The sequence below is a fragment of the Geotrypetes seraphini genome, chromosome 3 (assembly GCF_902459505.1).
Source record: "Geotrypetes seraphini chromosome 3, aGeoSer1.1, whole genome shotgun sequence".
Lineage (NCBI taxonomy): Eukaryota > Metazoa > Chordata > Amphibia > Gymnophiona > Dermophiidae > Geotrypetes > Geotrypetes seraphini.
In genome coordinates, this window is record NC_047086.1 from 196,875,686 (window position 1) to 196,891,844 (window position 16,159).

Below are 16,159 nucleotides of genomic sequence, written 5' to 3' on the forward strand. Positions count from 1 at the left end.
TCGTCAATTTAAAAAATTGTTTTTTTTACTCAGTTTTTAATGGCATGGGCAATTATCACACCATTCAACCAATTAAAAACCAAGTTGTGTGCAAATTTTCATTAGGTATCACTAGGAATCAGCAATTAGGGCACCGTTTATAGAAACAAGTCCTAACTGCCTCTCCACCTCCCCCTTCTCCAGTCCCCATAGCCCAGCTCTTTAGGCTTTTTGCTCCCAGCCACCCCTATGCTCACTCACCATGATGTCCCCTTTCAGCAACAATGCGGGCTCCAGAGTGATGCAGAGCTGGGATCTCCCAGAGCCAGGAGCACTTTGGCCAAAAGAAACACTGGATGAAGAGGGAAAACAGCAAAGTTAGAATGAAATTCTTCAGAAAGCCATTACTGCGAAGCATTTGTGACTACAGACAGGGGTAAAGCTGGCATAGGTTCTGGTAATTGGTAGCGAGACAAAGAGAGGATGGCAAGGGTTTTAGCAAAAAAAGCGATGAGTCGGTGCTATGAGAGCAGTGGTGTAGTGAGGGAGGTCAGCACCCGGGGCGGTGGCACCCTTTATCACTGCGTCGTGCACCCCCCAACTCTTCCTGTTGCTTGAGCACCCCCTTCCCCTGCGTACCTCTTGAAATGTTCACCAGCGTGAGCAGCATCTTCCACCTGCTGCTCACGCCGGCCTCAGCTGCCTTCTGACATCACATCCTGGTCCCACGACTGGGAAGTAATGTCAGAAGGGAGCTGAGGCCAGTGCGAGAAGCAAGTGGAAGATGCTACTCGCACCGGCGAATGTTTGAGGTAAGGGGGTGGAGAGGAAGTGAGGCACCGGCGCCCCCTGTGAAGACGGCACCTGGGGCAACCTGCCCCCCGCCCCCCTTTATTACACCACTGTATGGCACCGAAAGAGTCAGTAAAAATCTTAGCCATTTGCCTTCTGGCTGAGAAGAAAACATAATATGGCCTATTTTGGAACCCAAATGGGAAAGGGGGAACAGAGATGTGGTGATGTGGGTACCACAGTCTGTGCCTTCCTCCAGAGACAACAGTTCTATGACCAAACAGTAAAGGTTCTAAATCCAAGACTCCACCCCTCTTGCATCCCCTCCCACCACTTTGCAGTATTTTCTCATTTTTCAAAATTCTGGAACCTACTCATTCCTATAGTTTAACTCACTTCCAGATTTAGGCAAAGGATTTTATAGAAGCTTCCAGTTACTCTCATGCCTTAGCCACCAAAACTCCACAGAAAATAATGCCCAGTTGCATATGCAATGTTGATATACATACACACTTGTTTGAGGTCCATGCATACATCTGGCACGTGTGCTTTGGTAAAGGAAAGTTTCATGCACATAAGAATGAAGGATCCTGGGAGAATGTTCTAGAACCACTAATGCAGTGAACATATAACTGAAGTACAACCAATGAGACAAGGCCGTCACTCACTAGATTCCAGAGGTGTACACAAGCTGCAGAGACTGGTAAATCTTCAAGAAGGGGCGATAACCTAGGAAGAGAAGAAAAGCCATCAATCTGTGGAGAGAAGCCCTTTGTACTAACTGAGCCCAGGAATGGATAACACCAAACGCCAGCTGATCAGCAATGGAGGAGACATTACTTCACAGATAACACATAATATTCCAAGCACATTCAGTGGCATCCTCTATCCAAATTCATTCATGGAATACAAGAACTACAGGTTTTCCAGTATGACAGATGATGCCATATACATGAAGGTTTTGAGATGACTGAATATCGCATTGTTTTTTTTTTCTGGAACTGACACAATAAAAGACCTGGCATATGCAGAAGTTAATAAAGCACTAGGATCAGCTGAAACTGATCCACAAGTGCCAAGGCAAAGAAGTGAAGGGGCTGCAGGACAACTGTAATCAATAATTTCAGAAATCAATGAAGGAGGAAATAAGATAGTTTATTTGGATTTAGCTAAAATGTTTGCTGCAAGGCTGAATTATTTTCAAATTATGTATGATGGGGTTTCAGAACTCTTTATGAGATGGCTGATGGATCAGGGTGAATGGTAGGTGATCTACCATATTCCCATATTCTACCACATATCCCAGCCTGCTCCTTGCACTGGAGCAATGGGGATATATTTGCTTCCACTGTTGAACTCTCTTCATCTGAGATTTGCAGACAGGAATAAACATTGTTGGTTTTTAGAACTTGTTGCTCACATGAAAAACTTTTTTTTAGAATTTATTGCTCAGAGGAAGGGGGGTTTGGGACTTCAAGATCTCAGATTGTATATTTGGGCATGGTCCCTTCAACATCTACGAGATTGTATTGTTGATGATGTTGCTTTTACTGCCCTGCCTTATGAACGGGCGTTGTTTCATCCCCATCATCTCTTGTATTTACTACATATGCCTTGTCATCAGCTACCTATACCAACCTGTCATAGTACCATCTTGAGTTATATGTGGCTGGCCTTGGAGCATCTGATGAAGGCTATGCAATTTAATTCTAAAGTAACTGATCTTCTGCCTATTCAGGGTAATAGTGACTTTAAGCCTGGTATGACAACTGCTGTTTTTCACAGTTGGGGTGCCCAGGGGGTTCATTTCATTGCACAATTATTAGATGCGAGTGGTACTGTCCAGTCATTTCAGACTTTCTCTAATGCGAGAACTGTGGGGCCTGGAGATTGTTTTGGTTATATTCAATTGACCCATTATGTAGCTATACTACGATAGTTGGATCTTTCTGTTGGAGTCCGAGATAGGTTGTATACTTTTTTTGAACAGGATGGATCTCCCATCTTTACATAAATTGCTTTGGGAACTCTTGCTTCCATGCCTTTATACAGATCTCACTCATAGGTGGGGTACAGAGCTTGGGGTACCGATTCAGGCAATAAATATTAGTCAAGCCATACACCGGATACTTCATGTTATCACTGGCTCTCTTTGAAGAGAGTGTACTTACAGAATTCTTCACAGGGCCTATTTTACATAGGTGCAGGCTTTTCATGCTGGCTTGGTTACCTCCCCTACATGTGTCAAATGTAATCAAGCATCCAATACATTTTCTCATGCCTTTTGGCATTGTCCTAAAATTCAGTATTTCTGGAATGGTATTTTTGCTTACTTGGGTACTTTATGGGTTCTCCTTGGGGTGCTCTGTTTGGTAAGGCGGCTTCTTGTGGGGGTTTTGGGAGGGGATGCTGCCTCCTGTTTCAAAAGGCTTGTATGGTGGACCATAAATGCATTATGCAGTCTTGGGTACAGGATACTCCTCCAAATTTTTGGCATTGGAGAAATCAGCTCCATCGCCTCTTACTTCTTGAGACTTGGGATGCCCATAAGCTTTCTAAATACCAACAACTCTTCTTGCAGATTTGGGAGCCTTACCTTAACTCTTTTCCACTCTTTGATTCTGAATGACTTATATTGATGTGATGCTTTCTCCTTCTGTTTTTGAGTCGTCTTCCATCATGGGGTGGGGGGGGTCTTTGTTTTGGTAGAGAAGGGGGGAGTATCTGATGGTTCTGGCTGTGAGTGGGTTATTGTATTTTATAATGTTTGATGGAATTGTATTGTGCTCACTATTCTGCTTTTGGAGTGAAGTCACAAGAATATAGACTTTGCTCGTTGTGTTTGGATCTTCTTTGTGGTTTGGCACTGTTCTTATTTTGCTATATCTGTTTCTGATCCATCAATAAAAACATAGAACTTGTCGTTCGCATGAGAAAAAAAATTTGCACACACTTGGCCAATCCTTACAGGTACGCATGAAGCCTGGTCCCAGTTCTAGTTCTGACTCAGTTGGAAGCCCAAAGGAGGAAACTGCAGGGGGTTTTCCATATTAAAAAAAACAACATACAAATCACTGGATTCTATGGGGATATCACAGGGGACCTTCATACTGCTGCAGCAAAAGGAAGGTTGTTGGGAGGAAAGATTTCACCACTGTCGGAAAGGGATGCTATACTAAACTAGCTGAAAGAGTCTGTCATGAAATGATGGGGCATGCAGGGTGTCAAAGTGTACACCTGACCCTATCAATGTCTGTTCTGAAAAACGTGTCCCCCCAGTGTCACTTCCCACTGCTGAGCCACCTTGTGCTGACTGCCTGCACACCAAGATTGGGTTGCTGCCTCTCCACTGTACTGTATCATTCTTTATTGTCTGTCTTAACCTTAGTCCTTCTACACCAGCATTCTTCAGTGCAAGCCTTGAGGGTCAGTGGTTGTGACCATCCATACTCTGATTCTTATGTGAACCAAGTATAGGACAATGAAGCCATTGGCTCTTAGGCATTGGTGGAATGAGGCATTATGACCTCACAATATCTGCTCTGGATACCAGAGACTGTCATTCTTTAGTGTCTCTCTCAACCTCAGTCCTTCTACACCAGCATTCTTCAATGCAAGGCTTGAGGGTCAGTGGCTGTGCCCATTCATACTCCAATTCTTCCCTCTGTCCTTAAAGAATGACATGGGGATGGTTTCCCTGCAGTTAACCAGGGAAACGGGGGACAAATTCTCTAACAAAGGCCACCTAATCTGAGTGGATCAGATTAGGCAACACCATCCCAAGCTGTACTACCAAAACATTAGTATCGTACGTTTCATATCTGTATTAAGGACAGACGAGCCTAATGGCTAGTGCAGCAGCCTGAGCCCCTGGGAAACTGGGTTCAGGTCCCACTGCAGCTCCTCCTGACCCTGGGCAAGTTATTTAACCCTTCATTGCCCTGGGTACAAAAAAAGCATAGATTGTGAACCCACTACAGACAGAAAAGGTACCTGCATATAATGTGTACAGTGCTGTGTATGTCTAGAAATGGTTAGTAATAGTATATTGGCCAGTATGACTGAATCAGCTTTGTTTTTCCCTTCTTTTAGTATGAGAAGATCCAGCTTTCTTACACCGTATCAGAGCTGCATTTTATTTGTGGCGTTCTCCCTAGACTGCAATCATATAACATAGTGCTGATGTGATTTATATTCACATTAAGTCAAAAGCACATTGTGTCCTGCTATCTGTGGATTATATCATATTGGCATTTCATTGTATTGGACACAGATAATATTATACTCTATTGGCAGATTTGCAAATATGCTGTATTCCTATCATGTTATATAAGACAGCTGGCGAGGGTGAAAGGATGCCAGAGGTCCACTGACGCCAGCCTTCTGATGAGTGCCTGATGGTTTTCTCCATGAAAACCCTCAACATTAACCAGTTATACAGCACCATGAAAAAAAATAATGCTGAAGTTCTGGGTCAGTGTGTCTAATCTAATCTAATCTGGTATTTGTGGGTCGCACATACCTGTACAGGCTCAAGGCGATTTACAATGTAATGAGAAAAAGATTACATATGATAAGGGGGAATAGGGGAAGGAGAGAAAGACATGAAGTAGAGAGACAGAAGCTTGGTCAGTATCAAGAGAATACTGAGTGTTCGTGTAGAGTTGATTTGTTGTTTTGTTTTTTAAAAAATCTATTAATTTTCAAAACTAATACAAAGTGCCAAGAATTGTACATACATTAATAATCAACGTAAGCACTTAAATTCCATCAATAACAATGCAGAAGAAAAATATCCCTCCCATCCAATAATTTAATCAAGAAATAAGCCAAAAAGATTCCCCCCCCTCCCACCCGCCCCATCCTGGATATGTATAGAAATAAACAAAAATAAAATAAAAGATTACTATGTTGAAGTAGCAAAGGATATCAATGGACCCCAAACCAAATTTTAAAAAATTGCTATGCCCCAATATATCAGCATTCATCTTTTCATATTTGTAACCTAACCATAAACTAGCCCACCAAAAAGGAAAGTTAAGGTGGTCGCAACTTCATGTAGAGTTAATTTGTTGACGAGAGTTCAGTTATCAGATAGAAGGGTCTTCAATTTCTTCCGAAATGAAGTGTGGTTGGGTTCCGTTCTGCTATCTAATTATCACATCCATGCATTTTTTTATGTGCCTACAAAACAGTATTCCATTTCCTTGTGAAGTTAATTAATACTGTAACCTCGGCCGCCTCCATTGGCAAAATGTACCCTAATTCCTCATCTGCCTGCCCATTCATAAAAGGCAGCTGTGCATCCGATTTGTTGTTCCACTGCCATTTATTTGTTAACCACCTTTTCATGAAGAGATTCACCCAAAGCAGTTTATATCACATTGAATAAGTAATCAGGTTCTCTTAAATATTTTCCCTACATGCTAGGAGTGTCACACACAGATTTTATATGGTAGCTCACAAAAATACTTGCAAATCTGGAAAACTGTTGGTTTTTAGAACTTGTTGCTCACATGAAAAACTTTTTTTTTTTTTTTTTTAGAACTTGTCACTTGTAGGCAGGGGGGGGGTTTGGGACTTCCAGATCTCAGATTGTAAGTCTGGGCATGTTCCCTTCAACATCTATGAGATTGGATTGTTGATGATGTTGCTTTTACCGCCCTGCCTTACACAATCTATCTGTGGTACCTAGGGCAATGGAGGGGTAAGTGACTTGCCCAGAGTCACAAGGAGCAGGCTGGGATTGAACTCGCAATTACACAGTGCTGAGACAGCAGCTCTAACCACTAAGCCACTCCTCCATACATCCCGCATACAGAGCCTGGGGCAATATGTTGTCCGTCTGTGAAACAGGGAGTGCTGAAGGTGGAGGGGATGTGGCTGATGTGGAATCTGAACCTTGGCAGACGGTTGTGTAGGAGAGAGCATCCATGAAGTGGGCCATCCAGGTCTGGGTGTGACAGTACAGTTATGGGGATGGGAAAGAGAACAAATTCTCTACTTTATACCTAAGAGGCAGGCTGCAGAATGATTGATTTGAATTATTTAGCTTGTTACAGGGACCACCAGGACTTTCTGTTAGGTATCAAAGCGTGCTTCATTGCCAATTTTTAGATAGTGCTTAAAGTAGAGTCTGGGGAAGCCTCTGAAGCTGGATACAGGGATTGTATTCATGTCAGTTAATGGGAGTAACTCCTCTATGTTACCTCTCTCCAGGGGTATCAGACAGGGCTGCCTAATATCCCATTATTATTTGCTCTAGTGATGGACCAATTGGCCTCATCTTTCAGAGGGGTGGTGGGGGGGGGATATGACTATAAAATTAGTCTCTTTGCTGACAGCATTTTGTTGTCCTCAACTTCCCTTTTACTACCCTTCCTAATTTGCTGTCTGAACTGAAGACCTACTTGCAAGTCTCGGGTTTTAAGGTGAGCATAGAGAAAACAGAAGCACTTATTCTTACTATGGTTAGCCCAACTTCACAGTTGGTGCAGACATCTTTTCCTTTTCGCTGGTGATAACAGAACCTAAATTGTTTTCTACTATTTCAGCCGATATAGAGCACTGGAAAGGACTTTCACTTTCATGGTTCAGTAGGATAGCCATGATTAAGATGAACATATTGCCTAGATCAGTGATTCCCAACCCTGTCCTGGAGGAACACCAGGCCAATCGGGTTTTCAGGCTAGCCCTAATGAATATGCATGAGAGAGATTTGCATATGATGGAAGTGATAGGCATGCAAATTTGCTTCATGCATATTCATTAGGGCTAGCCTGAAAACCCAATTGGCCTGGTGTTCCTCCAGGACAGGGTTGGGAACCACTGGCCTAGATAACTTTATCTCTTTCAAGTTTTACCCACAGCAGTTCACGATTTACCCACAGTGGTTCACAAATGGCTTCTAAAAATCCTGTTAAAGATTGTAGTCCACTTCTCCCTCCGTATTTGCAATTTCAGCAATCGCGGTTTCGATTATTCACGGTTTTTAACTTGCTGGCTCTACCCCCCTGATTCCAAGCGTTTACAGAGAAAATCTCTGATTCCCAGCACTTTCTTCACCGTGTTTTGTCTCTCCTTCAGGAACAGGCCAGGTCTCCCACCATGTTATTCATGGTTTCACCATATTCACGATGGTTTTTAATGGAAAACAGCGAATAACATATGAAAAAGTTATTTGTGGTTTTTCTGTATTCGTAGGTCTGTTAATTCCCTATCACAGTGAATACAGAGGGAGAAGTGTATTACATTTATTTGGTGTGACAGAAAGCCTAGATTTACTAAGAAGGTACTATTTTGAGACGCTAATAAGGGAGGGCTGGGAATCCTTGTGGCTTTATTATAAAACTTCCCAGGGGAGAGCTGCGGTGAAATGGTTCCAAAACCTTATAAATTACGGATTAGTGAGCAACACCAGGTGGGACTGGTTCCATTGAGCTTTCTGATGCAGCTTCCTAGATGTCATCTTCAGCTCAACAAAGATGTGTCACCTATCATTTTACATACCTCTAAAATATGGGATACTATCACACTCATAATCCAATCTTCTATCCCGCAAATACCCTGAGGAGTTCTATGTGGCTTACATTAAAAGTAATCTGGGTATTTCCAGGAATTTCAGCATTTCTCATCATAAAAACAATTAGTTTCTGGCAGATACAAAATTATAAAATAAACAAAATCTTAAGATTCTTTCTAAACTGATCATAGTTTTGTATCATCCTAATTTCTACTGGAATCTATGGAAACTACCGTAAGCCTGATTACCATCTGTCTCAATATGCCCCTGTTTGCTATAATCTTCCATTTCTGCCTGGGATGACATAGCAACAGTTAGATGGGGGAAGCTCTATGATAAGGATAAATTGATATCCTTTAAAAACTTAGTTCAGGACTTCAGCCTCCCACAAACTCATCATTTTAACAACTTGCAACTGATCCACTTTTTGGCTGCCAAAAAAAGTTGAATGCACAATGGGACTGAGGAGGCCTCTTTTTTGGAAGATGCTTGTGAAGATTTTTTTTACTTACTAAACATTTGGGCCCATATTCTATACATGGCACCTAACTTTAAGTTGAAAATGCAGTTTAGTGTAAATCATGTTTTACTGATGTACAATCAGCAAACACACAAAACAAAACAAGAGTATAACATGGTCGAGAACACCAAAAGTACAACAAAACAAGTTTTTTCAAATAAACCCCCGTTCCCACCTCTACCCACTTCCGAATGCAAACACGCCACCCACACTGGAATCCCCCCCCCCATACCCCAACCCATCTACCCAAAGAAAACAAAGAGAGCAGAGAAAGAAAATACAGTTAAAAAAATAAAAATAATAATTTCAAAAGGACAACGGCGCTGTTTATACAATCCGGGCCTTGGTGGCTATTCTGTATGGCTATCTTGGGGATTTCCTTCCCAAAGATTTGGGATATCGAGCAAGGTGAGAGCATGAACTGGGAATTGCTTTTACCCCTGCTGAGTGGGAGTCTATGAAGCAAGTAGCGATTGCATCTAATATCAAAGAAAATAATATTAAGATTGTGTACCATTGGTATCTGACACCAAATCACCTTAGCCATTGGTATCCTCAATCTAACTCAACTTGCTGGCGGTGGTGCAGAACCAGGAGTACCTTAGAGTGTGTTTGGTAGATCTATCTAAAAGTAAAGGTTTTTTTGGAAAAGCATTTAGTTTCAGATCCTTTGGATCACTGGCCTGAGAGTCCCATGGGAAACTGGGATCTTTTTGTTTAATAGAGATATCCTAGGGTTCCATAAGCTACAGGCTGCTTTGATTAAACATTTGCTAAATGCTGCTACGTTGACCTTAGCAGCTGTGTGGAAAGACCCAGGAGTCCCATCCTTGATTAAGTGGCTTGTTAATTTGTAAAATTAACTGCTTTATGATGCAATAATACTTGGAAGAAAGCCTGGGGTTCACTCTGGAATGTGAGTTTCCTTTAGGTGAGTTGGACTCTTCTTCAAGGCCTTTGGTTTGTTGTTTAAAGTTCCTTTTATGATTTTCTGTCCCTTCAGCATTCCTGTTTCCCCCTTTCCTTTTTTTCCTCATTCATAGGGTTACCAGACATCCGGATTTACCCAGATATGTCCTCTTTTTAGAGGACGGCTTTTCAAAACCTGGTACTTTGCCCAAGTCACGCCCCAGCCCCGCCCTCCAACCTCTTCTCATGCTCGGGACCGCATCAGGAGGACATCTGCGCATGCGCGGATAGAACACGGTGATGTCACACACATGTGCACAGATACCCTCCCGACGTGGTTCCGAGCACGAGAAGAGGTGGGGGCTGAGGTTGGCTTGGGCGGGGCAGAACTGAGCTGGGCAGGGGGTGGGGCCATGGGTCTGGATTTTACAATCATAAAATCTGGTAACCCTACTCATTTATGTTATAGAAATGAATAAAATCAGTTTACCTCTATCCTTTTGTTTATGATGCTTGCAATAAAGACCTCTTGATAAATTAAAAAAAAAAAAAAGAAAGAAAAGAACTGGATCCAATAACATATTATATAACACACAGCGCTGACCCCTTTGTAGCTTTTCTGCTTCTCAGCTTCCGACATTCCTCTAGGGCTTGGGGTTCACACCCCTTCTGCAACCTGGTATCTGTACTCAATGATCTTGGGAAGACTGCCTAAAGCGCCACTCCCTCCACCCCCAAAATTTCATGCACTCACTTCCAACTTGCCAACCAGGCTTACCTCCAAAGGCCTCAAAGTCTGGGATGATTGGGATGAGGACATGGTGCAGGAACAAAGTATCACTGCTCATTTTGATTGCACCAGAGAGAAGCCCGCTGAAGTAGGAGATGTACCTGCCAGGGAGAGGGAGCAAATGCCTGTGATGGAGCTGATGTCATCAAAGCCTAGGACGGATGATCTGGGTGGGAGGAAGGGGGAAGTTTGCAGTAGAGCATAGCAAAGAGGAGTTTATTCAGACCACATGAATGGGCGTACAGCAGTGTCTCTCAAACTTCTCCAGAGGGCTTGCCAGCCATTCAGGTCTTCAGGAGATTCACAATGAATATGTGGATCACCTAAAAATCACTGGGGATCTTCCTAGGATAAGTTTGGAAACCACTGGTTTTGAGAAAATGCCAGTCACACTACTGGATTTGGATTGGGGAAACAAGGCTCCAACAAGTTTTAGAATGCCAGTGCTCAAATTGTAACATTTTAGCAGGTAAGCGGTCTAATCTTTCAGTTGGATTTCTATTTCCTGAAAAACTCCAAAAAACATATGTACTTGAATATAAACTAAGATTTTGGGGCAAAAAATTGGCCCCAAAATGGGGGTTTCGGTTTATATTCGGGTCCACCTTAAAGCCTGATGATGTAGTGAACCGAGCTGGGACGGAAGTGATCCCTCCCTCTCCTGAGGTGAGGTATCGGGTCCTGTCCTGACTCTCAGCCGGCTGTAGAATCACTGTGCACCCCTTCCTTCCCTCCCTCCCTGCTGTAGAATCAACATGCGTCCCCCCTCCCTCCCTCTCTGCTGTAGAATCACCATAGGACCCCTACCTCTTTCCCTCCCTCAGAGAAGCAGCATAGGACTCCCCTGGGCCTACCTTAATTACTGGTGGTCCAGTGGGGTGAGTTGGACCACCAGAAATTAAGGTAGGCCCTGGGGGAGGCCTAAGCTGCTTCTGGGAGAGAGGGAGGGGAAGCATGGTGATTCTACAGCAGGGCGGAGGTTGGTATATTGATTCTAGAGGAGGGAGGGAGGGAGAGAGGGAAAGAAGGGGTGTGCAGTGATTCCACAGCCAGCTAACAGCCTGGACAAGACCCAACACCTCACCTCAGAGGAGGAAGGGATTGCTCCCATCTCGGTTTGGCTCATCACATCACTGGACCACCAGGATTTAAGGTGGACCTGGGGAGAGGCCAGCGCTAGGTTCAGGGAGAGAAATGTTATCTCAGTTTATATTTGGATTAGTTTATATTCAAGTATATACAGTAAGTGATAGTAATCCCCTTCTGGTTTTATCCTATCTCTTGCATGATACAGTCAACCTAAGTCAGCTAAAGTCAGAGCTAAGGGAAATCAGTGGCCTCAGTCAATAATGAAGGTGACAGTGTTTCTCAAAGATAGTCCTTGGCACAGAAAAATCTGAGACAGTTATCCATGGTAAAAAAAAAAAAAAGTAAGAAATCTTCAGAAAGTCCACCCATGTAGTCACACAGACATCTGGGAACATATGAGCTCTTCTCATAACCATGAGTCCCTATAGGATGCTCAGAGATCCACCTCCCACGTGCCCTCCTAGTCCCGGTCTCCATCTCTCCTTCCTAACCCATGTCTTCTCCTTTACCTGCTTTGGGATGGCTGAAGATAAGGCCCCACCTTATCCTCGCAAAACTTCCGCATAGCAAGAGTGCTGAGGGCCTGATCCGCACTGTATAAACAGGAGGGAAACAGAGCGATAAATGAGATGGTGGCTCCTTCTTCATTTGACAGCATAACACACACATACAAGTAACGCCATGGAATCCATTACACTACACACAATACCCTCACAGCATTTCATGGTCTGCATGGACAGGTCATGGTCCTTTCTTTATATTTAAGACTACGGTACCTTAGAGTCGAAGCAAGAGAGGGCAAATTTTACAGAGAGAAATTGAAATCAGTGAGCACAGATACAGGGCAAAATAATCAAGCATTACTGCAGGTAATGTCAGAAGATGACATAGTGATGCTGAGTATTAGTAACCTGAAGCACCCTGCCCATTATCAGTGAACATGAAGAGGTGGAAAAAGTAGGGTTGCCAAATTTTCCAATCAGAAAATCTCGACCCCCCCCTAGACCCACCTCCCCACTTCCACTCATCCCTACCCTAATCCCGCCCTAGCCCTGCCCCCCACCCCTGCTCTTGTCTGCGAATCGCGTCAGGCTGGGAGAAAGCCGCACATGCGCAGATGTCACGTAGTGATGTCATCACGTGACAGCCGCGCATGCATAGACTTCCTCCCTGTCTGACGTGATTTGAGGAGGCTTTTCAAAACCCGGACAAAGTGTCAGGTTTTGAAAAGCCGTCTGGACCCCCTCCCCCCACCTGGACATGTCCTCAAAAGGAGGACATGTCTGGGGAAATCCGGACGTCTGATAACTCTAGGAAAAAGGCCAACTGCTTTCCAACAATACCCGTCTTCACGTCCAGGTTTAGCACTGGAAACAGACATGGCCTACCTGGCCTTCATCAGGTAGTCTGTGTTTACCAGAACTACCAAATCAAAAAATCAAGCAACAGCAGGATTATGAAAGGATTAAGGCTGAACAACAGGGAGACAGGTTATCAAACAATTAATAGACATGTAAAAGTGGTGCGGAGGAGTAACCTAATGCAGCTCCTTGTGACTCTGGTCAAGCCACTTAACCCAAGTACAAAATAAGCACCTGTATATACTGTAACTAGTCTTTAAGCCCGTTACATTAACGGGTGCTAGAATATATGTCTGTCTGTGTTTCTTTCTTTCTGTCTCTCTCTCTCTCTCCATGACTCCCTTTTTTCTGTCTGTCTTTCTGTCCCTCTCCCTGCCCCTGTGTCTTTCTTCCTTTCTGTCTGTCTCCCTCCTGCTGTCTGTCTGTCATTCTTTTCCTCCATTTCCCTGTGCAGTAGTATTTCCACCCCACTTCCCTGCAACAGCATTTCCCTCTCCCCCCTGACTTCCCTGTGCAGCAGCAGCAGCGGTATTTGTCTTCCCCTCCAGGTCCCTGTGCAGCAGTTGCAGCATTTCCCCCACCCCTTCCCTTCTCTTACCGCAATCTTGCCTACTCCGTTTGGCCCTTCCCCCGCGTTCTGGCCTGCTGCGATCTGGCTGCTCCGTTTGGCTTCTCGCGGCTGGAGTCCTCTTCTTTGTTGCCCCCCCTTCCCTTCCCTTCCCACGGTCTTGAGCTTCGGTCTGGTCTGGCCTGCTTGCCTTGCCGTATTTTTTTTTTTAGTTGAAAGACGCGGCGGTGGCTCCTCTCATGATCCCCACCTGCGTCGGAAGTCCGACGCAGGCGGGGATCATGAGAGGAGCCACCGCTGCGTCTTTCAACTGAAAAATGCAATACGGCAGGGAGCAGGCCAGACCGAAAAACAGAACCATAAGCCGCGCATGCGCACTTCCTATGGGCCGCTACAGCTCACGGAAAAGCGGCGCACGCAGAGGAAGTGCGCATGCGCGGCTTACCGTTTTATTATATTAGATATGTAAACTGCTTTGAAAGGCTGTATATCAAATCCAATCCCTTTACCCTTATAAAGTGCTCCTAGATAGCTATCCAAAATCAATAGCATACCAATGAGAGGGCAACTTAGTGGGAGAGAATTTTGGCCCCTGGGTGCTAGCCTGAGGCTGGCATTGATGGAGGAGTTGGAATGTCAAAACACAAGAATACAGGGACCTTGTGATGTTAACAGGTGGTGGGAGGGGTGTGTGCAAATGTAACCACCAGTCCCAGAGACCCACAGTATACACTGTTCAAATTAAAATTCATATAACAGATTATATGATTGCAACACACACTCCATCCTACTCAGATGCAACATATGCAACATAGTATAAACACATTAATCAGCAATCTTATAATACACAGCAGTAGCAAACATCAATCTTACTTTGCTCTGGGTTTTTAAATTTCATTTTATTAATGGCCCAGCCGTTTTCTTCAGTACCTTTGGGCTTCCAATTAACTCATAACTGGTCTCTGTTGGGTTACAGTGCCACAAGGGTGTCAGAAAAACAAAACATGTGTATCTTGATAAGAAATCTGCCCCAGCTGTTTCCTTCTAAATATCCACAATACCAGACCAGCGCATTTCAAAGAGACCCAAATATCTTATTGCAGAAATGCATCTACCTGTGTGATTTCTCAAGAACAAATGGCTACAGCCAGCTATCTAATTTTGCCATGCCTAAAACGGTGACGGGATAATCGCGCGCCAGACACCAGCGTGCTGACAATTCGGCGCAAGAAAGACATGCGCTGCGGGAAAACTTCGTTTTAAAGAGCTCCGACGGGGGGCGTGGGGGGAACCCCCCCACTTTACTGCATCGTGTTTGTGCTGCCGTTGGGGGGGGGCGTGGGGGGTGCAACCCCCTACATTATTGAGAAAATGGAACTTTTCCCCCAAAATCGGAAAAAGTTCCGTTTTCTCTATAATGCAGGGTTCCAACCCCCCAACCCTCCCCCCCAATAGCAGTGCGAACATTATGCAGTAAAGTGGGGGGTTCCCCACTCAAACCCGCTTCGGAGCTCTTTAAAATTAAGTTTTTCCATGGCGCGCTTCTTTCTTGTGCCGAATTGTCAGTGCTGGCTTGTCGGCGCGCTGATGTCTCGCGCGCAACAGACTATGAACTGCCTATAATGTCACTCACTGGTCATTTCAGCATCATTGCAGCAATGCAGGTGACTCTGAATCTGAAGGAGGTATGCTATGTTTGTATTTAGATGGATTCTTCCCATGCAGTTTCATGACTCATTGCTTACCTGGCCGAGATTTTGCTGTAGTGCATATAGGCAGCCACAATCACAGCCGTCTTCCCCTTGTTCCCCTGAGACAGAGAATGGAGAAGATCAGAGCAGTTCAGCTTGCTTTCCCCCTCCCCAAAGATCTGCGGCTCATTCCTTCCCACTCAAAGCTGAAGGAAGTTTTTCTATTCTCAGCCTCATCACTGCTGCATGAACTGAAGAGGGAGTCTGAAAAGGACAGGAAACCTCAGCATCCCAGGAGACACGGGTGAGGCCACAGCAAGGATATAAGTCACTGGCAGAACAGAAAATAACTCTGTTTTGAGACTGAATTCCCTTCTCACTCTACAAGGAGCAGTTAGTGTTCACAGGCTCAGCAATGTGGAGAGCAAATAATCTCCAGCCTTTCCTTAGAGTTAGGTGGTTCCTCTAGAATAGAGAGCTGCACGGGTACAGAAATTTCATCTATCTCCACCCATCCCTACTGGAATCTAACCCATACCCACTGTACCTGCTGAGATCCATTCTATCCCCACAATTAATCTCCTCCAAACCCACCCATGCTTGCAGGAGCTGATGCTATTGCTTACTTGCTCATAGACCTCAACTTCCTCCCAATCCCAACAGCCTTCTGTGTTTTTTTGGGATGGTATTCACTGTTCAACTAGTTAGAGTTCCAAGCCTCATTCTGGCATTCCAGTTACCTAAGTGCATTCCAAGCCTCACTATGGTATTGTCAGAGATTTTGACAACCCACAGCAACTTCTTCCACCCCCATGGGAAGCCCACAAACCCAGAATTCATACTCATGGGATTCCTGCGATCCCCATATCCATGCACCTCTCCACTCTAGAGCTAGGGTGGGAATCCATTAGTGGTTCAATGCCAGGCTAATGACCTAG

The 16,159-nt window shown here is 44.4% G+C and overlaps 1 protein-coding gene across 5 annotated transcripts in view; it reads right to left on the minus strand.

Moving 5' to 3' along the window:
- Positions 1–16,159, minus strand: part of TNS2 (tensin 2) — a 274,519-nt gene that overhangs the window by 107,439 nt on the left and 150,921 nt on the right. For 4 of the 5 annotated variants that reach the window (XM_033936279.1, XM_033936280.1, XM_033936278.1 and 1 more), the window contains 5 exons: positions 15,276–15,340; positions 12,111–12,194; positions 10,501–10,613; positions 1,440–1,500; positions 241–331 (listed from right to left, as the gene is read on the minus strand). In XM_033936279.1, coding sequence (XP_033792170.1) covers positions 241–331; positions 1,440–1,500; positions 10,501–10,613; positions 12,111–12,194; positions 15,276–15,340 — 414 coding nt within the window. Of the gene's footprint in view, positions 1–240; positions 332–1,439; positions 1,501–10,500; positions 10,614–12,110; positions 12,195–15,275; positions 15,341–15,847; positions 15,918–16,159 lie in introns of those variants that run through there. The other variant, XM_033936282.1, reaches the window with a different exon arrangement.